This window comes from Odocoileus virginianus, chromosome 2 (assembly GCF_023699985.2).
Source record: "Odocoileus virginianus isolate 20LAN1187 ecotype Illinois chromosome 2, Ovbor_1.2, whole genome shotgun sequence".
NCBI lineage: Eukaryota > Metazoa > Chordata > Mammalia > Artiodactyla > Cervidae > Odocoileus > Odocoileus virginianus.
The window spans coordinates 3,782,925-3,809,386 of record NC_069675.1 but is presented as its reverse complement, the minus strand read 5'-3'; the positions used below and the strand labels follow the sequence as shown (position 1 = coordinate 3,809,386).

The following is a 26,462-nucleotide window of genomic DNA, read 5'->3' as shown; positions in this document are numbered from 1 at the left end:
CAATTTTTTGACTTTGCCTTACTTCTGTTTAAACAAAATTCACATAAGAATGGCTCAGTTTTGCTACATTAGAGGGGGAAAAAATCACTGGAAAAAACTGTAGTATTGGACGAATGGTTTAAAAAAATATAAAGCACCCAGAATTTGTCAAAGAGAAGAGGCATAGCCCAGAACGGGAGATAAGCCTGACGTTGCCCAGAGAAGGGCTCGGCGTGTCTGGGTGGCTCCAGGGTTCACGTAGAGTGTCGACCAACCCTTAGTGAAGACCTGTGAGACCTCACTTTTTAACTGTTTTCTCATCTACTCCACAGAGGGGCTGACTACGGGTCCTACGGGTAAGGAAACAGCGGCTAAGTCTTTTCCCAGACACACAAAAAGAACTGCCATTTGTATACACATCTGACTACGTAAGTGAGCAGAGGCTACTTGGCCTCCTTCATCAAGAAAGTCTGGCCATGAAAAAAACACCAGTGACAAAGGAGCATCCCCTGTGGGACAAGCCCCTGTCTCCCTGCTCACCCAAGACACCCACTGAGGGGCCCAGCCCGGGACCACGCGGCTTCAGACAGCTGAGCTTTTGTGTGTTCTCACTGACAGGGGCGGGAAGGGAGGAAGTAGGGAGATAAAAGAATGTGCGTGTTCTAACTCAGACTCAACACAGCTCTGTGAGCAAGGCTGAGGAGCTCTTGGCAGGGGACCGTCTGCGTTCGTCTGACGTCAACTGTGGATGGGCCACCTGCGCGTCAGGGCAGTGGTGGAGCTGACAGGAGACGAGGAGCGCGCACGAGCCCGGCGGTTTGCTGCCTGGGGCGCACAGGGCTGCCCGTCAGCTCCGCAAACTGCAGGGCGCGCGGAGCGGAGGCGAGCCCGAGCTGCTCCAGGACCACCACCGCCTCCCCTGGCCTTGATCTCCGGGGCCATCACTGCCACAGAGCCTGGGGAGACAGCGCCGCGTGACGGCACCGACCTGCCATGCAGGTGAGCCCGGCGGGGCTGGGAGTCTGGGGCCAGGCTGGGGAGGGGGCGCCGAGGTAACTGCCCAAGCAGCTGCCAGGCCGCCGAGAGCCCAGGGGACTGGTGGTCGAGACCTGTCCGCAGCCAGACCAAACGGGCAGGACGGGGGGAGAGAGACTGAGGGGCTGAGGGCAGACTGGTGGGTTAGTTACCAGGCGCCCCGTCAGAGCACCCACTGCGGAGCCAACAGCGCACGGGGCGCTGGGGGAGCCGCCGTGAGCAGAGCCGAGTGCCCGGTGCCCACAGGAACAGGGTGGTAAGCCCCCCCGGTCCTGGCTGGCTGCACTCGAGGTAAGAAGCACGTGTCTTGCCATGTTTACATGTGCAGTCAGAGGTATGTAATCCTCAGACTGACCGGGTGGCTGTCTTTTGTAAGGGAAACAAAACAAAACAAACATCGTATCTGGGGGTCTCATGCTCCCTCTGGGAAAGCCACAAGCCACATTCAGGAAACTCAGCATGAACTAGAGCAGGGGTCGGCACATTTTCCCTGTAAAGCACTGGACAGTCTGTACTGCAGGCTCTGAAGGCCCAGGGTCTCTGTTGCCACTGCTGGACTCTGGTGCTGCCCCAGGGCCGCCGTGGACACTGTGTGAACCAACGGGTGTGACTCATTTCAGGAAAATGGTATCTAGCTGAACAGGGTTCCCTCAGAGCTGTGGCTAGCCGACCCCTGAACTAGAGTCATAAGCACCGATTCCTCCATGCAAATGAAGCAGAAAGGACTCCATTTCTAGCACTAACTCCACCTGAGACCCCAGCAGTGTCTGACGGGAAGTCTGAGGCTGCAGCCAGACTCAAGAGAGGATGCAGCGAGAAGGAGAGACCATGGCACCTGGGCAGCTGCGCCGCACCTGCCTCCCTGTCTCCACGGGATGCTTGCAGGGTCAGGTGGAATGAGGAAACATCATTTATAAACATGAACTTGTCTTAACCAGGCCCCCAACTTCAGAACTCCCAGAGCACTCAGACACGAACTGTCTGAAAGGGTGCAGGATGCCACAGGGCCCAGCCCGCCTGGCCCCTCCCCACACCTAAGAACGGCTGCTACATCCCTCACAAGGAAGAAACCCCTAGAGTATTTTCCCAACTCTGAGAGCACACGTAATCTGACAGTGAAGCTACACACATGACCTGGATATTAAGAAGAGATCTGCAGAGCCTTGAACGGAAACCACGTACCTGGGCTGGACTCTTCAGGAGGGGGGCTGCAATCTGCACAGAAATGGAGGTGACATGGATGATTAAGGCACGCACACAGTTCAAACACCAACAACTCAACGCTTAGAGCAACTGCAACAGCAGCTGCCAGTAAGCTGGCTAAACTGGGCGGAGAAGAGGCAGGGGGCCTGCCCGCCTCTTCCGAGGGGTCCCGCGGAAGTGGTGGGGCCGCTGGGAGCACAGCGCCCAACACACCGGCATCAGCACTCATGTTGCTGACACTTCAACAGGACACGCTCTTCAGGAAGAGCGGCTTAACGTGTCACAACACGGTAACGCCCCCACGTCCACCGCATGGCATGTGCCATAGCCCATGCTGACTCACAACATCTGGGAGCAGACGTGTAGAGAGACTGACCCCTAAATAAGCGTCCAGTTCAGAGCCCACTGCCCTCACGGGTCAACTGCTGAGGTCCAAAAGGTTGGGGTCCGGTCAGGAAACCCATACACCAAACACGTCCGTGCCAATCTTTACCATGTAAGCCGAATACAAAACCTTTATGATTGAGGGAGGACTACAATTGGAATGCCCCCTTGGGTCCCTTAAAGATACCAAATTGAACCTGAATTCACCCTCAGTGAGTAGCATCGGGAAGTACTCACTTCAATTTCACTTTTCCCTTAAAAACTCTAAAATTTTCCTGGTTAACTGTGTGTGCCACTTATTAAGAAACAAGTTTGAAAAGGGATTATTTGGGGGTAAAAGCTTATTTTCTGTCTGAACTTTTGGTTTCCAAGAATGTTTTCAGATCCTGAAATAGGCAGTTTCAGATCCCCAAGAACAGACAGAACCAGCTGGATGGGGATTGACACCCTGGACTTTCCAGGAGGGCGGTGGCCAGGATCTTTGTCCATGACTTGTCCATGACTGTCTTTGGCAGTGACTTCTTAAACTGGCCAGTGGGACAGAAAACAGAGCAACATTAAAGAGCTGTGTGTGGTGAAGATTTCAGTGTCCTCACCAGAGCTCAGACCTCCCGAGACCATCTGCTTCCTAAGGAGGGAAACCGCCACGGGGTGTGTGACACAGAACGTCTGTCTGGTTAAAACCTTCCTCAGACCCGGGAAGAATGCCGACTCCTGCCTCCCCACAACCTCTGAGATCCCGGATCTCCGTGAGGAGAAGGTTCTAGGAGCCTGCTTTCAGGATCCGCACTGATCCCAAGCAGCTGGGCTGGGACTACACCTGAGAAGAGGTCAGGGGTTAAACCTGCTGGGAAAATTCACCTTCAGTAACAGGGAGAGGGAGGGACTTCCTCCGGTGGCCTTAAGGCTCTGAGTCCCCTGAGACCTGCTGACCACAGTGGACTGCTCCACACACGTGCAGCGCATGGTCTCAAGGGCACACGGCCCGGGGTGTGACCCGTGGACCTCGGGTTAACAGAAAGCAGGTCCAAGGTTGAAGAACCCTCTGGGGACGAGGAGAGCAGCAGTGTGTGTGCATGGAATGTGGTGGAAGTCAGCAGATCCTGGGGCGCTGGTGGGGAGGGGTGAAGACGGGCCGCTTGGGGAGACCGCCAGGAGGAGGAGGAGGCCCAGGGAGCCTCTGTGGCTCCTGCCGGTGGGGACTGGCCAGTGGGTTCCGCTGAGCCCCGCCCACCAGGCAAGGCTGAGGCAGGGCAACTTCCTGATCAAAGATGAAAACTGAGGACCCAGCACGGGGTGGAGAACTGGAATGAAAAGGGATAATAAAGTCTTTCCAAGAAGCAGGAGTTGTCGTTCACAGGTAATAAATACACTGGTGTGAACCCAACCTGCTCATTAGGCTGTAACGACTGCCCTGGGAACTTGGAGGGGCATCAGGACGCATGACAGAGCCCGGCTCTGGCCCGGAGGACGAGAGACAGAGCAGGACAAACGCCTCAGTCTGGTTCTCCCTGACCCTCATCACGCTGGGGTCTGATGGCTTCCCGGCTATGCTTAGGGTCATGGGCAGGTACTCTGGAGGCACACGGTTTCATATGTTTCTCTGAACACTTCCTATTCCTGGGAGCACAACAGAGCTGATCTGTCAGGCACACACAGGTACCATCAAGCCCTAGATATCACAAATCAATGCTCATTTAAGTCACTTCAAAACTGCACTTAAATTTGTCTGTATGTTTGAACATTATGAGATGTTCCTAGAAAAAGAGGACATTTAATAAGTTTTGAATATAACAGTATACCTGATCAAACAAACTATCTCCTGCATTTTTTAAAACTCCAATCAGTAACTTTTTTTTATATCCAGAAAAATGTTTAAATTGCAAGCAGGACAATATTAAAGAGACACGAGCAATGAACTTTCAGAAGATTGTTAAAAGCAACACAATTTACGGTAAAAAATGAGAGCACAAACGACGACAAAACAGCTCCATGAACTAAACACAGGTCTAGGGAACTGAGAGTCGAAGCCCTCACAGATGGCCGAGTGGAGGACGCAGACACCGTGGAGACACACGCTCTTCAGAAGAGGAGACAGACTGCAGACAGAGTCTGGGGACAGACTGCAGGAGGGCTGGAGTGGGGAGGGCATCTGATAAACCAGGACACTCAGAAAGGAGCCTGACTGTCTTAAAGGAATGCTGCCCATTGTAGAAACAAGTCCTGCTGCCAGAGGCCCGTCAGCGCCTCAGCTCCCACTGCATAACACTCCCAAATCGGAGCAAGGAGGCGGCGGCGGCTGGTCTCAGCGGCCCGGCCTGCGGCCTCACAAGCTCTTAGGAAAGGCCGGAGCTGTAGGGATGAACCAAGCACCCGCATGTTCAGAAAGCACGTTACCCCAGCTTTAGGAGCCAGCAGGACCAAGTGCCTGGTTTAGGCTCCGTCTCCACAGACAGGGGACTCTTTATGAAGCAGGCTGCTCCAGGCCACTGTCCTGCCATCCACAGAGACACCCATTCTGGAGGTGGCACTGAACAGATAACCTAGCTGGGCCCCAGGCGTGGGAGAGGGACCCACCCTCTGAGTTACCAGCACGGTCCAGGGCAGCAGGTTGCGGCAGATAAAAGGGCTCCCAGCCCACGACCACCAGCCTCTACAGACAAGTGCGCTGGGCCTGCCACCAGCTCTCTCTTCCCTGCACGCTGTGCCTGCTCCTTCATCCCTACGCAACAGGCAATCTCATCAGAAAGGTGCCTACCGTTCCACCTCCTTCAGGTTCCCAGGTGGGTGGACAAACTACAGATGCTTAGGAGCCTGACCCTCCCAGACGCGGCAGGGGGACCCGGGACGACTGAGGGCCAACCAGCCGTGAAGACGCGGAGAGCCCCCTGCCCGCCGCCTGCTGCTCCGGGCACTGCGGCACCCCCTCTGCTGAGAGGCCTCCCTGCAGTCTGCGTGGGGTCATGGAGTTAGAGACACACGGACAGACGGACAGTATGCGTGGGACCCGGGCTGCATACGCACGTGTGGGTGTGGTCGGGTGAGGGCAGCATGCAGCGGAGGGGCATGGCGAGGAGGGGGCGTCGCAGAGGGCGTCCTCCGGTCGGATCCAGTAGGCCCGGCTGCCCCGGTTACCTTTCCGGCTGCAGCCGCTGCCGGCGCCCGGGAGGCCGTCTTCGCAGCCCTCACTCTGCAGGTGCTCGCGCTGCAGCAGCTTGTCCACCCGCTGGATGATGCACTCCAGGCTCTTGTCCACATTCAGCCACACCTTCTCCTTCCAGAGCAAGGGCACAGGGTCAGTGCCGCAGGCGGAACAGAACACAAGCCACAACACTCCCGGCTTGGATCCCCACCTGAGTCCCAGGCTCCCTAAATCCCACAATTTAGAAACAGCAAGATAATTCACAACTCCTTATTACAGGTGCATTTGCTTTTCCAAGGACAAATCAACGTCCTGTTTTGTGGAGTGTCTGCCAGTCACTATCCCAGAGGCCAAAGCAGGCAGAAGGGACAGTCTCGTCCCCTCCTCCATCCACTGCAGACCTCACACGACCGTCACAGGAGACCGAGGTCCTCTGCAGGGAGCTGCTGACCACATAGGTTGGAAAGGGGGTGTCTGCAGGAACACAGACAGAATGCGGGATGCTGGGGTGGTGCTGGAGGAGCCCAGTACCTCTGAAGAGCAGACCAACAAGGACAGAGCTGGCTTTGTGATATGTCACTACAAGAGGGAGAGGTCCGCCCTTGGAGCCCACCCTTCGGGAGCAGCATGACACGATGTCAGAGCACAGCTCCCAAGTCCTCGGTCCCTCAGTTCCAGGACGATGCAGCCCGGTAGGGCCGACAGCCAGCGAGAGAGCAAGGCCTTGCGTTTTCAAGGCCAGTTCAGCGTGGGGGTGGGGGTGGGGGGACTGCGGACTCACCCACTCCTCCTCGTGCCAGTCCACCTGCAGAGAAGACCGGCTGTTCCTGCCCGACCATCGAGCCATGAGGGTGTCCTGGTCATTCCGCAGCATCACCTGCTCCTCCTCAGTCGAGGTAGGCGAGGCCTTGGAGGCGATGTAATCAGGTCGGGCGGCATTCAGCCCATGGATGGAGGTGGCCAGCAGCTTGCAGTCGCACACGGTGACCAGCTGCCGGGTCTGCAGGGACACACGCACACCCAGCCTCTGAGCACCCAAACCGTGCTGGGCAGGCCATTACTGAGAAGGCAGAGGAACCATCCCAGCTCCAACAAGCCCCCTGGCACTCGCTGCGAAGTCAAGGGCGTGAGCCGTCACCAAGGATCCTGAGCCCTGGGCGTCACCACCTTGCCCTCCTCCAGGTCTATGACCATAGGCTAGTCCCAGACCGCCACTCCAGGCCATGTGGGAAACAGACCTGAAGGCAGACAGACCTTCAAGGTCATCCCAATGTCACCACTTGTGTGGACAGCTCTCAGCAAGTGTGAGGTGTCCAGGGGTTTTCAGACGCCCGAGGGCCCCACCCCACCTGCAGCAGGGGAGTCCCTCTTACCTTGTCAGCCAAGATGGCAAGTGTTCTCTCCAGGCCCGTGGCGGACCTGTCCTTGGCCGCCCTCGACAGCCGCTCAGCGTAGTAACTCACTTGGGTTTTGAGGGTGTTGATCTGGGCGATGATCTCCTTAGCTCTGATGATGTCCTGTGGTATGTAGATGATGGACTGGCAGCTGGATGATGTGCTAGGAAGGATTGAAACAGATTCAAAAGGGTTCTCCCAAGTTGACAAGGCTGGAGACACCCTCCCAACCCCAGCCCGCACCCAACGCAAGGTGAAGCATCCTGTTCCTCAGGGGTGTTTTACTAGGCTAGTCTAGTTGTTGATGGGCAACAGTAAATCTCAGGAGATCCATCCTGTCTATATGGTAGAGGCTTGAAATGTTAAAATACAATTAAGTCTTTTATCTACATTCCCACGTATCTGTATTTCTGTGTTTACACACGCGTGTACAGATACTGAGGCCCGTGGTCATCTGCACACCCACCATCTTTCCCCTAAGAACCTCTTTCGTCAGTTTCTAAGTGTTACTTGGGGTCAGCTAATACTGGAGGGGGTCATGCCACAGTGCAAGGAGACTTCAGTGGGGGCTGGACTTTGCAAAAGGTTCCTGGTTTCTCATTTGGCCAATGAGGACTTCAAACTTCCTACGCATAGACCCACACCCTCCTTTGTGTGTTTACCTCGGCAAGTCCCCAGAAAACAGGGCTTCTGTCCCTTCTCTCCTGCTCTGGGACTGCCTAGCTTAAAAAGTACTGTCCCAAGGGATGAAGAGGGCCTGGAGAACGTGCCGAACTGGAGGCCAGGCCCGGCCACCTCAGGGACTTAGGAGACTGGCCCTTCCCCCTCTCTCTTGCCGCCAAGCGACATGTGTGTGCCTCTTGGGATGTAACGTCAGAGCCACAGCTCAGCCCCTGCCCAGCACAAACACCAGCCTCTGGTGGGACCTTCTAGATGGGGACATAAACTGAATGTCTCTTGGCTAAAATGCCAAATCAACCCTATATTACAAACTTATTTTTCAGACCACCTGAGGAAACGAGGGAAGCAGGGGGAAAACATATAAGGCACCCATCTTTCATGGAATGAGGGGTCTTGACTGATGCCCTCAAAGAACTACCCTTTGGCTTTGGGGGAGGAGAGAGAAGGTGGAGGACCACACACTCCTTCATTGCCCTGGGAGATGAGGGTCACGTGGTCAGGGATGAGGCCTTTCCTTACCGGGCTCTTCCCAGGCTAACCCGAGGCCGGGTCCCCAAGAAACGGCCCTGCCCTGCCCCCTGACAGACTACGGGGTCAGCATGCACACACGAAAACCACAGCACCCCAGAACAAACAACACCCCAAGCCCAGACGTCACAGTGGGAAACGATGGAGGTGTCAGAAGCCCATGCAGCAGGCCGCAATCAGGCCCACGCGGCATGAGGTGTGCACGCTGCTCTCCAAGCTGCAATCCCTCTGCCCAGTGAATAGCTGCCACTCAGCGGAGTCGAGTCTCAGGACGGGAGTTTTCAAATCTCTTCTTCCCAGGCCCCAGTCTTGAGAGAACACACGTGACGTGAGATACGCATTCGTGTGTGTGTGGAATGGTGTGTCCACTTCAGCAAATACAAAGCCTCCAGCCAGCCGGAGAGGAATCACCTCCCCACTCACCACAAGTCCTCACACACAAGTCCTATCAGTAACTGGGGCTCACGGAGGGGACACGTGGCGGGAGTGAGAAAGGACATGCCTCAAACAGCAGCTGTTCATGGACGACTGTGAACAGCAATCGTGTGAGCCCAACCAAAGACTAAAAATGGGGCAGCTGCAGAGCCTCGGCTGGGGAACAGGGCCATGTCCCCGCGGCACCCTGGCCCGCCTGGCTGGGGCCCTGGGCTGCTCCAGCTCCGTAAAGGTAGCAGTTCCGAGAGGAGCAGAAGCCTCACGAGTTCTGGTGCAAAATCCCCTGTTCTGGACTGGGGCTGTGCTCTGGGTGAGCCTGGGGAGGCCTGGAGCAGCACCTGGGGACCCTGGTCAGCAGGCACCAGGATTCCGGCTGCCATCTCATTCTTTGGTGGAGAAAGGTATCTGGTTATATTAACCCCTGGTTTGCCCTCCAGGGGTAAAACTGACCTAGTAATTTGTTTTGCAAATCTCCATTAACCATTAAATCGAAAAATGTAAGCTGGGGACTTCCCTGCTGGTCTACGGTAAAGACACTGTGCTTCATTGGCAGGGGTTCAATCCCTGGGCAGGGAACTAAGACCCTATATGCCGTGAGGCATGGCCAAAGAAAAAAAAGTAAGCTGGTTTCATTCCTGTGATAGGTGAAGGGGAAGTAAAAACAGAAGAGCCTTAGATGGCAGTAAAAGAAGCCAGGAAGGGACTCCCAAACACACCACTGCACTGGCTTGAAGCCTCAGCACCTGGGACCTGCCTGGCCTAGGTTCCTCCTCGTCATGGAGAAAGAGCTGGGTCTTTGCTCCCAGTGACGCAGCCAGACTGGGAGGGTTTGAAACAGCAGACTGGAGATGGGCTATTCATTATCACAGAACATTGCAGTTGGAAGGAGAGTTCTGTCTACGGGGCTACAGCGAGGAGCCTGCAGGGGCGCGGCAGGGGCAGCACCTCACAGAGGAGGGGACAGGCTTTCTCTGCACGAGAGCAAGACCCAAACGCACACTCTCCACAGACAGAAAACTCACCAACACTCCTCAAAACTGCTAAAGAAAAGAACCAAGACGAAATATTAGCAGCTTGTTAGCAAACGGCAAATGCAAAACAAAAACCGTAAAAACCAAGTTCTCTTTCATCAAAATTCTGGAGATAACTTGAGGAGGCCCGGACTACAGGGAGGATTCAGCTTAGGAGCCCAGCATGCTCCCTGGTCAGAGCAGCGTCTGCGCATGTACCTGAGCCCCAGGGAGACGCCCCATGTGGTGGGTTGCACCTGCGCCGAGCAGAGCTCCCCTGGTGCAAACCATTCCTGCAGGTGGTTTTATGCCATTAGTAGGAAAATACAAAAACATGTACATTATACATTTGAAAAATACTACAAAAGCCTTTGGGGAATAAGAGTCCTGAAGTTCACATGCAGGATAACTAGGCATCAACACCCCGACCTTCCTGGGACAGGGCCAGCCCCATGACTGGCTTTCTCCACCAGAGCCCCAGGCCAGCTGGAGTCGCACGCTCACACCTCCACACGGCCACATGCAGTGCAGCGACACACATCAGCTGGCTGTGCAGAGCGGCGGAAGCTGTCTTTGCCCTAAGTCCCAGGGGACCACCAGGCTGGCGAATCCTCAGGTGGGTCTGGTGGCCTGGTTTGAAGAGCCCTTGGTGGGGCCAGATCAGGGTCAAGGGGGCTGCAGGAAGGTGGGCAGGATGCCAGAGATGCTGCCCAGTCTGAGGCTCACCTCCCACCCTCTGCCCTGGGGACAGCTCTGAACTCTGACTCCCTGGGTGCTATCTGCCCGCCTGCTCACCCCTCAGCCCACAGCCCACTGCACCAGTCCTTTCTCCCCAGCCCGTGCAGTCCAAGGTCAACCTGCTCAAGCCCTGTCCTGACACCCGCCCAGGACAGAGAGCCAGGCTCTGGCCTGAGGCTGTGGCCAGCACTGTGTGTGCACTCAGTCACTAGGGCTCCATGCCTGCTCCGTGGGTCCTCCTGAGAACTGTGGACCTTGGTGTGGGAGCCCCTCAAAGCGCTCTGCTCTGGCCCCTCAACTCCACATTCTGCACAGGCTGCTCTGCTGTGGCCCCAGCATCTTCTTTCTCTGAGACACCACCTTCTTCTCCTAGCCCTTCCAGGATCACTGCCCGGTCCTTCCTCCCCATCTTCTCTAGAACCTCGCTCCATCAGTGTCCTCCACCATCTCCCCTCGTTTGCCACATCTCTCCTACCAGCCTGAGACAAGCTTGTCTTGGTCCCACTCCTCCACCTCTAGGTCCGAGTAGCCCATGGCATCACCTACATGCATCCCGTCTACTTCCTACACCCGAGCCCTCTGGTCAAGGTTAAGTAGAGCCAGGTGATGTTCGGGAAGATCACCAATGCCTCCCGGTGTCGGACACGACAGCTCGACTTAGTGCTCTCTCCCTGGACCCCTGCCCTGCAGCAACCCCTGCGCCTTCTTTCCAGCAGGCTCCTAGCACCGGTGTCGACCTACCGGCTCAACCTGTCGGCTCTCGTGGCCCTGCCCCTCTCGCCGGAGCTCCGCCCGGGGCCCCGCCCCTTATCACGTGCCCCGCCCACCTCGCTGTTTCCCCGCTCTGATTGGTCACTCCCTGCAGCACCTGCAGCCTCTCTGATCCTGGGGACACTGACCACCAATGTCCTCCAGGAGAGGAAATCATCTTTCCCAGGCCTCACACCCTGTGACCTTCAATCAGGGTTAAGGGCAGGGGAGCCTGCCAAGTCCGCGAGGGCCGGAGGCACCATTCTCCAGGCAGATTTTTCAATCGGCTGCCGTTTTGCAGGGACAGGCCCTCAGGCACTCGTCACCGCCCCGCTTGGACGTGCACAGGGTCCTCAGGCAGCTCCCCCCACCCTGCAAAAGCAGATCGGACGGTGGACGTTTCTGCGCCCCGTTGTGACCTTTTTCTTTAATCTAGGAAGCCTGACACAACAGAACAAGGAAGACAGACACCCTCTGAGAACTTACTGTTTCTTAGTCTCTTCAAACTTGTGCAGCTTTTTGCGGAGGCCTCCTGACTTGAAGCCCTGGCAGTGTGCTGCTGGCGCCCCGATGGTGACGATGTCATAGTTCTGATCTGAATGACAGAAAGCTCTCCTCCGTTACTCTGGCTCAGGCCTGTGGACAAGCTGGCTACGGGGATATGCACGAAGCTCTGGGGTCCCCTGCCAGCCCAGCTCCAAACAGCCTGTGGCAACCCTAGTCCCACCATCCCGGGTGCCCGAGGGCCTCTGGAGCCCAGGACCCTCATCTTGGCTCAGAGGGGCCTGTGTGGGTCTCAGGGTGGGGCCACACAGCGACCCGCAACACTCAGCCTCAGAAGGATGACCTGTGGGCCATTTTCTGCCCCAGAAACGCAAGGGAAGCTGGAGGGAGGACAAACGAGAGGAAGGTGCCAGAGCTCCTCACAAAGGCCTTGGAGGCCCCCGCGCTGTCCTCTCAGCCCAACGCCATAGCAGACATACAAGACAGACGTGGGACAGCTCAGGGACCAAGCGCCAGTGGGGGGAAGAAGCAACATGATTCACGTGACAGTTACCTGCTCCTCCATCATCCTGAACTCTCATCCTTTGTATGTGCAAGTTAGTGGGAACAAATTCTAGCTTTTTATCTGCTTTCAAACTGCTTGCTTTGAACGAGGGACCTAAGGATCGGAAGGAGAGAAGGTAAAGATGGTCAGCCCGTACCCAGCACGCAAGAAAAGCGCACACAGACGGGATGCCGTGAGGATACTGCTGTGCGTGAGCAGGTGTGTGTCGGCAGAGGCCTCGAGATTCCAAGCTGCCCACGAGCACAGTGCCTTCCCTGATGGCAGGGGTATGAAACATGGAGGGACAGCAGCTCCTGGCCAGAAGATTGGTCTGGGTGAGTGGAGGCAGGTGGAGCCACCCTTGGAAGCTGAGGAACGACACCAGACCTGCCTACACCAGCTCTCAGCCGAGAGGTCTGACTCAGGGATGGGACTGTATGCGGCACGCTGTCAGCACTGCTATAAAAAGCAGGTGGGCCCGTGCCAGAAAGTGCCTGTTCCCACTGCAGAGCTTTCCAGCATCTAAGAAGCTTCGTGACAGCGACACATCTCAAATCTGAAAAGTGATGAGAAGGTCTACTCATCACCCCAGGTCAGTCAAGGTGAGCAGACACCACAGGGCACCTAGTCTGGCCGTGGAACACACACTCACACATCCTCGCGTACACCCTGGGTGGCTCAGGAGTTTGGACCGTGTTTTCTAACAAGATATTCACAATCTTACTTCTATAACTGGAATACTTAACTAAGTGAAGAATTACATGGCAAGAAAAGAAAGGGATTATAAATTACGGTGACAATGAGGAGAAATAAACATTTCATTTAGTGAAAAATGGCATGTTTATTTTGCCAGCATAGAAAATGAAGACTGGACACCATCTGCTCCGCGCTTTGCCCAGGAAACTGTTCCTCAGCTACTGATGGGGGGGCCCACAGACCAGCAACACCAGCTTCCTGGGAGCCTGTTAGAAACCAAACCCCGGATCTGCTGTTCACAAGGTTCTCAGGGGACATAGATGCACCATGGCATCTCAGAAGCTCTGCTCCAGAAACACCCAGATGTGCGGGTTTCAGACTCCCCCAGGTAACAAGCAACCAGCACCAGCAGGTCCCCACGTCCCTTTAGGAAAACACTGCATTTCTCGCAGAAACACACTTAGATCTCTTCAGACGCAAACCAAACCCAGGGCACCATCATCTGGTCATCATTGCTGTATCTGGCTTCTTCTCAATCAAGTTCACGGACAGGTTCCTACGTTCTGTGTCAGAATCACATTAAGGGCCTATGACTTTCCTGAAAACCTGAAATTCTATTATAAAAAGGGGAAGAAGGGAAGAATCTGGAGAATAAAGTAATAGAAAACCAACATCATTCCATTGGAATCAAAAGGAGTGAGTTTATCATCGTTTTCTAAATCTACCTGAACATGCTTTGAAAAATCAAGTGGCACCTTTTAATAAGAGGTGTCTGTATTTCATTTTCTCTTCTAAGCCTTAAAATGGAGAGCTCCACTCAGACAGTATGTGTGAGTGTGTGTGTGTGTGAGTGTGTGTGTGTGTGTGTGTGTGTGTGTGTGTGTGTGTACACTCATGTTTTTTTCTGACTCTGCAACCCCATGGACTGTAGCCCACCAGGTTCCTCTGTCCATGGCATTTTCCAGGCAAGAATACATGTGTGGGTTGCCATTTCCTTCTCCAGGCGATCCTCCCGACCCAGGGATTAAACCTGCATCTTTTGCGTCTCTTATACAGGCAGGCAGATTCTTTACCACTGGTGCCACCTGGGAAGCCCATATATCAACGTAAGGACCACCAAACAGTTAAACTAGGAAATCTAGAAAACTCTGCCTTGATTGGTCTCAAGGCAAAAGGCCTACATCCTTTTGGGCACTGCACTGACGCAGGACCGAAATGAGGCAGTCACATGAACCGACAGCCTGGGACTGTCTTTCCTCACTTTCATCCTACAGTGGTTTGTCTTGGCAGGTGACTCCACGGAAGGAACTTTCGATGCAATTCACACATTTGCCTTAATTAAGATCTGAAAACTCCATATTTGAAAGAACCAACATCTATATGAGAATCTGTTTTTAAAAATCCATTAGAGCCTCTGTCCATGGGCATATGTGAGCAACCCTGGATTCCGGGTTTTTAGCTGGGAAATGAGAGTGGGCGCCCACCTTTGTACTGATGGAGGTCGGTCAGGTTCTCCTGGTAGGTGAGGATGATGGTCTGGTACTGTGTGACAATCTGGCGCCGGAGGCTCTCCCAGCATGGGGACAGCTCCCCCAGCTCCTCCAGTTCACACACTCTGCAAGCAAAACACGCACGTCAGGCCATGGTGCCCGCTCCCCGGCGGCAGAGGCTCAGGAGCCCTGAGCACCCAGGAGGACAGATGGCCGTGGACACGTCACTGGTGCCCAGGGAAGGCCCGGTGGGTCTGCAGGGCCAGTAGCAGCACAGCACGGCAGATGGCTCCACACGCGGCTCCAAGAAAGGTGGCCAACCGCTGGCCGCGTGGAAACCGCACAGACAAGCTTCTCGTAGGAACCCAGATGTTCAGGGAAAACTCAGCGAAGGACTGGGGAGGTCAGTGGCTCTGCCATGGCCCCTGTAACCATGCACGTATCCAGAGGCCACAAGAGCGTTGAGTCCGACCATCCCGGACCACAAAAGGACTGGAGCCTGAGGGCAACCCTCTCCCCTCTCCTCACCCCCACCACGGTCTGTCACTGCCCCCTGGGTTCTGGGAAGCATGGGCCTTTCTGCCCTCCCAGGCAGAGCTGCAGAACATAAGGCTGTCCAACGAGCCTGCAGTGGGCTGCTCAGCAGTGGGGGTCCCACAGCCGCCAGGCCCTTGAGTCTCACTGGCATCCTTTCCAGGTCTGGGACAAGGACCCTGGGAAACTGGCAACTTCAGCCATCGCTCCCGTCACTGTCTGCATAGGGATGAACTGCCTGGATGTAAAAGGTGTAGGGGTGAGGGGAGAAGAGGACAAGAAAGAGAGGACTTAGGATCTCCACAAAAATGACAGCTGTTTAAGAACTGAAATACATGAGACCTCCCTGGTGGTCCAGTAGCTAAGAACCTGCGATTCCACTTCAGAGCCATGGGTTCAATCCCTGGCTGGGGAAGTAAGATCCTGCTTGCCACGCAGCATGGCCGAAGAAACAGAAATGATATATAATCTCACCTCAGCAGGAAATAACAGCTACATAACCAGAATAATGAACACATACAATGGATTTTTAAAAAAGGATAACCATTTTAGGAAACTGGGGAGAAAGTATAAAAGACCTAAAGGCCTCATCATTTATGAGGATTTTCCTTTCCTAATCAGGAGTTAACCCCTGAAATTGACTAAGAGTGCTCTAAGCATATACACAGAAATACAGTAGAAAACACTGACATGGCTGAAGTGGCTGTTTCTTGGGAAATAAACAAGAAAGGTTGAGCATCTCAAGACTTACGTTTTTTTGTAAAAAGTCTTTTTGCACTCTTTCACTTTTTACCCTATGCACTTTTTCCTCTGGGGGGCTAATTTTATAAATGTTTTTAGGAATCTACTAAATTATCTGAAGTTAAAAAGTCATACCATTTTATCATTATTAAATCAGCAAAAGGAATGCTGAAGGGGGGAACGGGTGCTTGGCGCTGGTACAGTTGGTCTGTCGGGCGCGCGACCTTGTGACTTCCTCGCACACAAACGGGGGACACAGTTGAGCAAACTGTTTTCTGAGCCCAGGCCGAGGAGCAGGCAGGCGGCAGGGCTGGGTGTGCGACCAGGCCCCTCTGAGGTCCGCGCTCACCCGCACCGCTACGAGCTTTCCTGTGGGAAGGGGCGGACGGCAGGCGCCCTGGGCCTCACCTGGCTGCGTCCTCCTCCAGCAGGAGCTTCACAAACTGCCGAGGCACGTGCAGGGACAGCACGCTCTCTGCCATCTGCTCCAGGATTCGCAGGTGGTTGCCCTCGGTGGTCGGGAAGCGGTACATGCGGCAGATGGCACCACCAAACACTGAGGCGGGAGAGACAGGCTGCAGTGAGTGGGTGCAGGCCGCCGTGGCCCTGCTCCCCAGCCTGGATGGTGCCATCACCCCCAGTTCTCCTTACTGTTTATCCCCAGGGAATCAGAACACTTAAACCCACGCCCACCGAGGGACTGAGCCTCAATGCTCCTGCCCTGAGACACGCAGTCTTGTCATCCCAGACACTGGTCATCAAGTCATCAAGACAGGGCAAAAGAAAGGAGGAGTCCCTTCCCTGGAGGGTCATCAGTTCCCAATATGCTGAACCAAAGAATGGCATGCTGACGTGCAGAGAGGTACCGCTGGTGGACACGCCCGTGACAGTCAGAGCAGGTGAGGGAGGGGACCGCGGGCCCAAGTGGACACTCGCAAAAGTGGCAAGAGTACCCACAGAGGAAGCAGTTTACCCGATTTCAGTAAAGTGTCTTTTCGCAACGAAGCGTATTTGGATCGGATCCCCAGGGCCTCAGTCAAGCTCTCATCAACAGGCAGAACCATCTAAAACCACATACACACAAGCATGACGAAACTGACTTGGATGACACCAGGGTGTATCACAGATCATAAGACTCCTGGAAACTAACATCCACAGTTAACGCTATGAGAAACAGCCAGCCCCAGCCCCAACCAAGAGAAGCCACCGCCGGGACACTGAGCGCCCTCCGCCCACACGGTTTTCTAGAAATGCACTCTTCTGACCGAGCCACTTCCCTTTGTCTCTGAGTGTCTGCTGTGTGGGATGAAAGGGCGCTGGTAAACAGGCCCGGGAGGGTTTCCAGAGCTAACGTCTCAGTCTTATTTTGGGTACAATGAGCGATCTCTGTATTTTACAATGACTACTTATCAGTATTTAGGCTCTTACAGGAGAACTCTTGTTTGAGAGTGTCTGTGTGAGCGGCTGTGCATGGGGTGGGGGGCAGGGAGAGGTGGCGGTTGGGGGGGACGCAGGTGTGTGAGGGGGCCCAGGCAGCCATGGGCAGGGAGTGTCTGGCAGAGGAAGACCTTAACCCACCCTCAGACACAACCTGGGTCTCAGTCCACACCCGCAAGCCACCTCTCCCTCCCGAATGCAGCTCCCGCTATAGAAGAGCCAGCTGTGACCTGTGAACAGAGGCTGGGGACGCCTCCTCTCTACCGGATAAGTGCCTGGGGGCACAGGCATGTCTGATAGGGGCCCCATTGTCCCCTCCCCTGTATTCAGAGGCCACGTCCGTTAGGAGGGCCCACCAGTCCACCCAGAGGGAGAAGATGCTGGGCTCACCCTCCCATTAACGGTGTCCAGAGACCGGGTCACTGGGGGCCGCTGATCTGACTTCTCCTCCATCTGCCAGCCCATCACAGTGATGTTGCCCACGCGGTCACTCTCTGCAGACCTGCAACCAGCAATGCACTTCGGTATTGGTGCTGTGACTGTGCTTCATCTTCTGCTAAATGCAAAGCTCAGCATCCCGGATGGTCTAGGGGTCCTGGGGGGCACCAGGACGGGGCCAACCAGTTGGTCCAACAGCAGTGACCACACGCAGGGGCTCTGAAGGCAGCAGGTGAGGAAAGCTGGGGCCACAAGGGAAGACTGCAGCTGGGAGGGGGCGATGCCCCAGAGGGAAGCACAGATGTGCCAGTAAAGCGGGAGGGGAGGAGCCACCACCCGCCTGGGAGGCAGGGGCCCCTCAGCCCTGGGCTGCTCCTCCCCCGAGAGTGACGGGGGCACACCTCAGAGTCAGGACCCAGAGCATCTTCTTCTGGCACAGGACCCCTTTCTGCTCCATCCACTCCATCCTCAAGCTCTGATTAGCCTCAAAGCCTAGGCCTGGACCCCAGTTGGCAGAGGTCACGTGGGAATTCCCAAAGCCTCTGGATCCTTCCTGATACAGCTGAGGCCCCTCTATCCCTGGTCAGTTTCACCCCAAGACCCCTCACTGTGGCTGCCGGCTGCCTGGGCCCATCTGATTCATCCAGGGAAGCTCTGGTGAGTCTCTGATTCATAAAGCAATACTGTGAAGCCTTGGGTTTTTTATCTAAGGTGCAGGACTTAGCCAGTTTCTAAATTTTTGCATGGTCACATCCATCCACCGACCGTATCCTTTGTGACTCATGCTCATGGTTCTCATGCCTGGGAAAGTCAACCCCAGTCACACTGTTCAGTGATCATCTCTAGCTGCTTTTAAAAAGGATGATGTCCAACCAGAATCGGCTCAGGCAATGGATGAACCTGAGTGTTTTCCTCTAACCATCCTTCCCCATTCTCCCATCCACCCATTCTCCCAAGACCCTTCTCTCATCCTGAGCCAGGCTCTCCACACACACAGGATCACTGCAGGGCAAGCCCTCCCCAACACCTGCAACGCTGTCATCTCCACATCTTCAGAATGCCATACTACTGGCCAGGAATTCATCTCCTACATCGAAACTGTCTTTGCTATTTTGGACTGTTTTCCCAATTTTTACATTATTGCGGGGGGGGGGGGGAGGATGGAGAGAGAGAAAGAAAGAATACTACATCAGGGTGGGACCTGCCCCTAAAATGAATTTGGGAAGGACTGACATCTTGACCCCATCACAGTGGGGGCGGCCCCTCCCTCCCCTCATTTGTTCCTTCCACAAATATTTCCTGAGCAGCAGACACTGTTCTAAGTCTTGGGATACCTGCTCCCTGGTAGATCACATCCTATTAGGGGGAGACAGATGACATCCAAATACATTTGGTATTATTTGGTACACAAAGGTTTTGCTTTAGGTCTGCATCCTTCCCATGAACAGTGCACACTTCCATTGCATGACAGGCCCTCTGACAGGCTGAGTTTTTTTCTTTCTCCTCAATGACAACCACCTTCCCCCAAGACTGGCTTCTGGGGTTGGGGGTTGAGGGTAAGACACTCTCTCAATATAGGGTCGGACCTTCCCCATCCGTCCCTGGACCTTGTTAATTCCAGATCCTTGCAGACAGACAAAATTAAATACCAACCTTAGTGTTAAATACAACCTATGGTGCCTGTCCTGGAGCAGATCTTTGACGACAAAAGTTCCAGACCCCAGCAAGTACATCTGAGGGAGAGGGGAGACAGCATTAGTATACACGCCCCAGCTTTCAGGCCTGGGGGTGGGCCCGGCTGACTGGTTCTCTCAACACGTTTGACTTCATCTCAGGAGCCCAATGGGAGGCTCAGAAAGATGTTCCCAAAGACAGATGCACCCGCACATTAATTCGCAAGCCAGGAGTAAAGTCAGTCTTATGTTCACGTCTCAGACAATTATGTAGCTTTAAAAAAAGAAGGGAAGAATATCCCACGAACTACAACATGGTACTTAACTGTTCCCTGAGATCTGTCCTTGACATCATACACGGACAGCTTGATCTGTGTCATCTGATTGATGAGAGAGTCTTGAAAGAAGGCAATGCTGCTTAGAAATATAGGATCATTGGTTCCCTACAATAGAAAAAAACAATCAGAACACAGAGTTGCATTTTTCTTAAGTGGTTGCTTTTGAAATACACCAACATTCTTAGAAGGAGAAACTAACTAATATCTTACCAGCTTGGATCAATATATTCTTATACCGATGCATACAAGCCAAACTCTGCCTTCCAAGAAAGACAAAGCCTGTGGGCCCAGATACCATGAAGAGACCACCACACGCCGGGCTCACAAGCTCACCCTAAGAGCTCCTCCCCCCAGTAGGAAAGACTTTCTGTAACTGAAAGGAGCTGAATATCCCCATGTGTTCTTACTCTTACGACTTGAGGTGTATTTGGATCTACTACCGCAGGCTATTCCTTTAAGCTGAGGCAGATGGAAAGATGAAAGAGGAAATGAATGGTCAGAGTTATTTATTTCTAGAATCCTGGGTTTGGAACAATGGAGGTCTGGCTTTTTTAAGGCTGTCTTTTTCTGAGGATGAGCTGTGAGTCTCTAGATCATAGATCACTATTTCTTTGCAGCCCAGCCCTGACCTCAAACGCCATTACATTAAACTCGCTTCCTCAGGTGGTGGTTAGTGATCTCAGCCAAACTGTTAGCGGTTCCTGTCTGTACCTGCAGTTCCAGATCTGATGTCTCAACACCTGCTGGACAGTCTTGTCCCATGCCTCCCGACCCCCACCCTGCCGTGACTTGTCGGGGCCACAGCCCCACCCAACCACTCCATCCGCTGGTTCAGACTCCCTCCGACTCTCCTTCCAGGGAGGCTCCAGACCTAGGCACCTGCTTTGCTGCCCTCTCTGTTGTCTGAACCACCCAGGGACGATTCACCCCTGCAAATTCCACCTGCAGAGCCTCCCTCTCACGCCCCCTTCTTTCCATCCCTCCCCGCTGCCGGTGAGGCCCCAGATCACTCCCCCAGGGCCTGCCTCAAGCACACCTGTAGACCAGCCAGCTATGGCATGGCCAGACCCCCTGCTTCCCTGCGGTGCCTCAAGCACACACGATACAGTATAACCCGCACAGTGAGCGGCCAGGACCCCGTCCCCCAGGCACTGTCCTGGTCTCTCCGCTCTCACACGGCCCACTCCGCTCGTCTGCATGGAGCCTGGGAGACTCCCTGAGGGCAGGGGCGGGGGCTCAAGGGCCCCCGGGGCATCCACAGCTCCCAATGCTGTGCTTCGTGTGCAGGCAGTGCTAGACAAAAGCTTAGAAACCGGAACTGTTGGCTTCAACTTGAAATAAATTTCCAACGGAATGAGAGGGTCTATCAGGCAAAATATAAAACTTGGAAAGAAGGAGAAATGCAGTTTGCTTGCGGGAGACTGCCAGGGAGGGCAACATTCACACAGAAACTCACATCACCAACAAAATCTTACAGGAGCTCACACCAGCCACCTCCTACACTGAGTTTCATAACTTACATAACGTGCTCAATTATCTAAAGAAATCTGGTAAAACTCCTAAGGTGACTGTGTATCATTTCATTTCATGTAAAGAGTAAATACATAACACACAACTCAAAAAAGGATATAAAAATAGAAACCAATAAAAAGTATGGCCAGTAAGAGGGTTGGTTGATAGTTAACATTCTCTAAACTCTGATTAAAGACCCCAAGTGTCCAAAAGTAGCAGCCAACTAGAGATGAGAAGGGAGTATGAGGTCTCACCTCTTAAAAAGCAATCAACCTTAGAGGATCACTGTTCAAAAGCAGCCAGCCAACAGATAATCAACAACTATACAGGATATGGCAAACAAAGGGTTTCTCTGATGGCCATGTGGTGAAGAGCCCCCTGCCAATGCAGCGTACTTGGGTTCAGTCCCTGGGTCAGGAAGATCCCCTGGGGGAGGGCATGGCAACCCACTCCAGTACTCTTGCCTGGAGAATCCCATGGACAGAGGAGCCTGGCGGGCCACAGTCCATGGGGCCACACAAGAGTCAGACACGACTGAGCAACCATAAACAACATGGCGAATAAAACTACCACCCGGATGAGTAAGTGTGATGAAAGACACCAGTGTGCTGAACACCCGTGAAAGAAGAGCGACAATCTGCAGGAACACGGCTGCGGCTGCGGGTGCTCACGCTGCTGAGCAGACCTCCCTCCAGGACCAGCAGCAGCCGCGGAGCCGCCGGCGGCAAGAAGCACCCACCTCGATGATCTCTGTCTGCGCGTGCTTCGTCCAGAAAGCCTGGGGCGGGGTGGTCACACTCACTGCCACAAAGCTGTTTGGTTTCCGATCTAGTGACGGAGTATGCAGCTCACTGCAGGCTACAAAATTAAAACAGAATAGAAATAAAATGAATAAAGTAGAAATGGATCTTAAAAATCAGACTTCAGTTAGTTCTCTGTTCCAAACACAACCAAAGAAGGTAAAAGAAGTAAAACCCACACAACGGAATGAGATGATCGCTCTTGACTGTTGTTACAGGGAGGAGACTTTTTAAATTAGAAATGATCCCTTCTCATTCCTCCCAGCTTTCCCGGCCCTCAGGACAGCAATGCCATAACTGCCAACGGAAGGCTCTCTCCGTCCACAGAATGGATGACACAACAAAGGTCTGACCCATGAAGTTTGACCTTAATAACTAACTGGAGCTAAGCAGCCACAGAGTCTATGAAATCAAGACCCAGCAACACACGCCCGCATCCAGGGCTGCTGCACTCCTAAGCTCACGGGATCCCTGGGTCTGTGTGTGACCTATGTTGGAAGCTAATCAAAATTCTATCGCAAAATAAAGTTTTTTTTTCTTTTTAAGAAAATTATTGTTCATTCATTTTCCTTATAAGACTCATATCAGATGTGAGATTACTAAACATGTGCCTTTTTAGAACTAAAGACACTTCATTGAACTGTTTCAATTAGAAAATGTACTGCACTAAGCATTTTGAAATAGATTGTAAGACTCAGATAAGTCAATCATAGAAGGGACCCACAAGAAAAATGATATTTCTTTGAATCTAATGTGCTATCTATTGTAAAATGCATTATGAAAGAAAAAAAGGCCCACTGCCATTAACCTATGATTAGCCATTAACTGTAAGACACTTTCTGACTAAAGAGATACTAAAAGATGAGAAAGATATCCACCTTGTGACTGATGAAATATATGGTAAATCAAAGTCCAAAACTAATAACAAGAACTGGTTTTTCTGGAGAGGCAATGAACATGCCACAGAGTGCTGAAAGCCTTTGCTTAATTCCCAGAGTTCTGAAACAATTGATTATTTTTATTTTAAATTTTTAATTTTTTATAGAATTTTAAAAGTTACTTTCCATTTAGTTATTACAAAATAATGGTTCTATTTCTCATGCTGCACAATACATCCTTGATGCCATCTTACACCCAGGAGTTTGTGCCTCTCAATCCCCTAGCCCTATATGCCCCTTCCTTGCCTTCTCCCCTAGAAACCACTAGTTTGTTCTCTATATCTGTGAGTCTATTTTTCTGTTATATTCACTAGTTTGCTGTATTTTTTAGATTCCATATATAAGTGATCAGCTCAATTCAGTTGCTCAGTTGTGTCTGACTGTTTGTGACCCCATGTTTTGCAGCACGCCAGGCCTCCCTGTCCATCACCAACTCCCGGAGTTTACTCAAACTCATGTCCATTGTGTCGGTGATGCCATCCAGCCATCTCATCCTCTGTCATCCCCTTCTCCTCCTGCCCCCAATCCCTCCCAGCATCAGGGTCTTTTCAAATGAGTCAGCTCTTCACATCAGGTGGCCAAAGTATTGGATTATAAGCTTCAGCATCAGTCCTTCCAATGAACACCCAGGAATGATCTCCTTTAGGATGGACTGGTTGGATCTCCTTGCAGTCCAAGGGACTCTCAAGAGTCTTCTCCAACACCACAGTCCAAAAGCATCAATTCTTCGGTGCTCAGCTTTCTTCACAGTCCAACTCTAACATCCATACATGACCACTGGAAAAACCATAGCCTTGACTAGATGGACCTTTTTTGGCAAAGTAATGTCTCTGCTTTTTAATATGCTGTCTAGGTTGGTCATAACTTTCCTTCCAAGGAGTAAGCGTCTTTTAATTTCATGACTGCAATCACCATCCGCAGTGATTTTGGAGCCCAAAAAAATAAAGTCAGCCACTGTTTCCACTGTTTCCCCATCTATTTGCCATGAAGTGATGGGACCAGATGCCATGATCTTAGTTTTCTGACCGTTGAGCTTTAAGCCAACTTTTTTCATTCTCCTCTTTCATCGAGAGGCTTTTTAGTTCTTCTTCGCTTTCTGCCATAAGTGTGGTGTCATCTGCATATCTGAGGTTATTGATATTTCTCCTGGCAAACTTGATTCCAGCTTGTGCTTCCTCCAGCCCAGCGTTTCTCATGATGTACTCTGCATATAAATAAGCAGGTGACAATATACAGCCTTGATGTACTCCTTTTCCTATTTGGAACCAGTCTGTTGGTCCATGTCCAGTTCTAACTGTTGCTTCCTGACCTGCATACAGGTTTCTCAAGAGGCAGGTCAGGTGGTCTGGTATTCCCATCTCTTTCAGAATTTTCCACAGTTTATTGTGATCCACACAGTCAAAGGCTTTGGCATACTCAATAAAGCGAAATAGATGTTTTTCTGGAACTCTCTTGCTTTTTCGATGATCCAGCGGATGTTGGCAATTTGATCTCTGGTTCCTCTGCCTTTCCTAAAACCAGCTTGAACATCTGGAAGTTCATGGTTCACATATCGCTAAAGCCTGGCTTGGAGAATTTTGAGCATTACTTTAGTAGCATGTGAGATGAGTGCAATTGTGTGGTAGTTTAAGCATTCTTTGGGATTGCCTTTTTTTGGGATTGGAATGAAAACTGACCTTTTCCAGTCCTGTGGCCACTGCTGTGTTTTCCAAATTTGCTGGCATATTGACTGCAGCACTTTCACAGCATCATCTTTCAGGATTTGAAATAGCTCAACTGGAATTCCATCACCTCCACTAGCTTTGTTCGTAGTGATGCTTCCTAAGGCCCACTTGACTTCACATTCCAGGATGTCTGGCTCTAGGTGAGTGATCACACCATTGTGATTATCTGGGTCATGAAGATCTTTTTTGTACAGTTCTTCTGTGTATTCTTGCCACCTCTTCTTAATATCTTCTGCTTCTGTTAGGTCCATACCATTTCTGTCCTTTATTGAGCCCATCTTTGCATGAAATGTTCCCTTGGTATCTCTAACTTTCTTGAAGAGATCTCTAGTCTTTTCCATTCTACTGTTTTCCTCTATTTCTTTGCATTGATCACTGAGGAAGGCTTTCTTATCTCTCCTTGCTATTCTTTGGAACTCTGCATTCAGATGGGTGTATCTTTCCTTTTCTCCTTTGCTTTTTGCTTCTTTTCTTTTCACAGCTATTTGTAAGGCCTCCTCAGATAGCCATTTTGCTTTTTGCATTTCTTTTTCTTAGAGATGGTCTTGATTCCTATCTCCTGTACAGTGTCACGAACCTCTATACATAGCTCATCAGGCACTCTGTCTATCAGATCTAGTCCCTTAAATCTACTTCTCACTTCCACTGTATAGTCATAAGGGATTTGATTTAGGTCACACCTGAATGGTCTATTGGTTTTCCCCACTTTCTTCAATTTAAGTCTGAATATAAGTGATATCATACAGTATTAATCTTTCTCTGACTTATTTCACTTAGCATAATGCCCTCCAAGTCTATCCATGTTGCTGCAAAGGACAAAATTTCATCCATATTTAATGGTTGAGTAATATTCCATTGTTTATATTTCTGTGTGTGTATGTATATACTCACATCTACAATATGTACATATACACACATACAACAGATACATACACACACCCTCCACATCTTTATCCATTCATCTGTTGATGGGCACTTAGGTTGTTTCAGCATCTAATTGATCTGCACCATTTTTTCACTGCCTTTATGGAGGAGAGGATTTTTAGAGGTCTTTACTCCTGTTCTCATCATCCTCATTTATTTTTCAAATGCTCACTGGGGATTTAAAATTCAGAAACTGATTTTTACTTCTGCAAATTAATCTTCTGAAAATTGATCTCTTTGTAATATGTTCTCATACATTTTTATGGATTTTCATTTATTATTGGATATAAGAAGATACAAAGAGCCTAGGTTTTCATTCAATGAGCTCTGACAATCATACACACTCACAAAACAAGATAACCTTCTCCATCAGACAAGAAAGCTCCCCCTCCCACTTCCCAGTCAATTCCCCTACCTGTGCAACCACTTTCTGATTTTTACCATTTTTGTCTGTCCTTGAATTTCTTGAACATAAATGGAATGTTTTTAAGATTCATCTGTACTGTTTATATACTCATAATTCATTCTTCTTTTTAAAAACTGATGAATTATATTGCATTGTATGAATATACCAAAATTTACTTACCAGTCACTGTATGTTAATAGACAGCTGGGTTGTTTGCAGTTTTGAAATATTATAAATAACTGACATCTTTTTGTGAACATGTTTTCTTTTGCATAAGCACTTATGAGTGGAACTTCTATGTTATAGCAGAGAAGAATATGCTTAGCTTTGTAAGAAGCTGACAGATTTCTAAAGTGGCTGCATCATTTTATAATCTCACCAGCATACCAGAATTCCAGTAGCTCTGAACCCCACCAACATTTGGTGGAGTTAGCCTTCACCTTAGTTGTTCTAAAGAACGTGTTTTCATTTGCACTTCTGCGAT

General features: G+C 51.7%; 1 protein-coding gene across 12 annotated transcripts in view; it reads right to left on the bottom strand.

Annotated features, from left to right (window-relative positions):
• Positions 1-26,462, bottom strand: part of INPP4A (inositol polyphosphate-4-phosphatase type I A) — a 119,971-nt gene that overhangs the window by 21,579 nt on the left and 71,930 nt on the right. For 4 of the 12 annotated variants that reach the window (XM_070474650.1, XM_070474653.1, XM_020903958.2 and 1 more), the window contains exons 5-18: positions 21,926-22,044; positions 19,663-19,779; positions 19,317-19,396; positions 17,616-17,727; positions 16,762-16,852; positions 16,197-16,344; positions 14,508-14,638; positions 12,337-12,441; positions 11,766-11,874; positions 9,804-9,821; positions 7,117-7,300; positions 6,525-6,743; positions 5,626-5,875; positions 2,197-2,229 (exon numbers count right to left, since the gene is read on the bottom strand). In XM_070474650.1, coding sequence (XP_070330751.1) covers positions 2,197-2,229; positions 5,626-5,875; positions 6,525-6,743; positions 7,117-7,300; positions 9,804-9,821; positions 11,766-11,874; positions 12,337-12,441; positions 14,508-14,638; positions 16,197-16,344; positions 16,762-16,852; positions 17,616-17,727; positions 19,317-19,396; positions 19,663-19,779; positions 21,926-22,044 — 1,716 coding nt within the window. Of the gene's footprint in view, positions 1-2,196; positions 2,230-5,625; positions 5,876-6,524; positions 6,744-7,116; positions 7,301-9,803; positions 9,822-11,765; positions 11,875-12,336; positions 12,442-14,507; positions 14,639-16,196; positions 16,345-16,761; positions 16,853-17,615; positions 17,728-19,316; positions 19,397-19,662; positions 19,780-21,925; positions 22,045-22,165; positions 22,273-26,462 lie in introns of those variants that run through there. The other 8 variants (XM_070474660.1, XM_070474666.1, XM_070474652.1 and 5 more) reach the window with 6 other exon arrangements.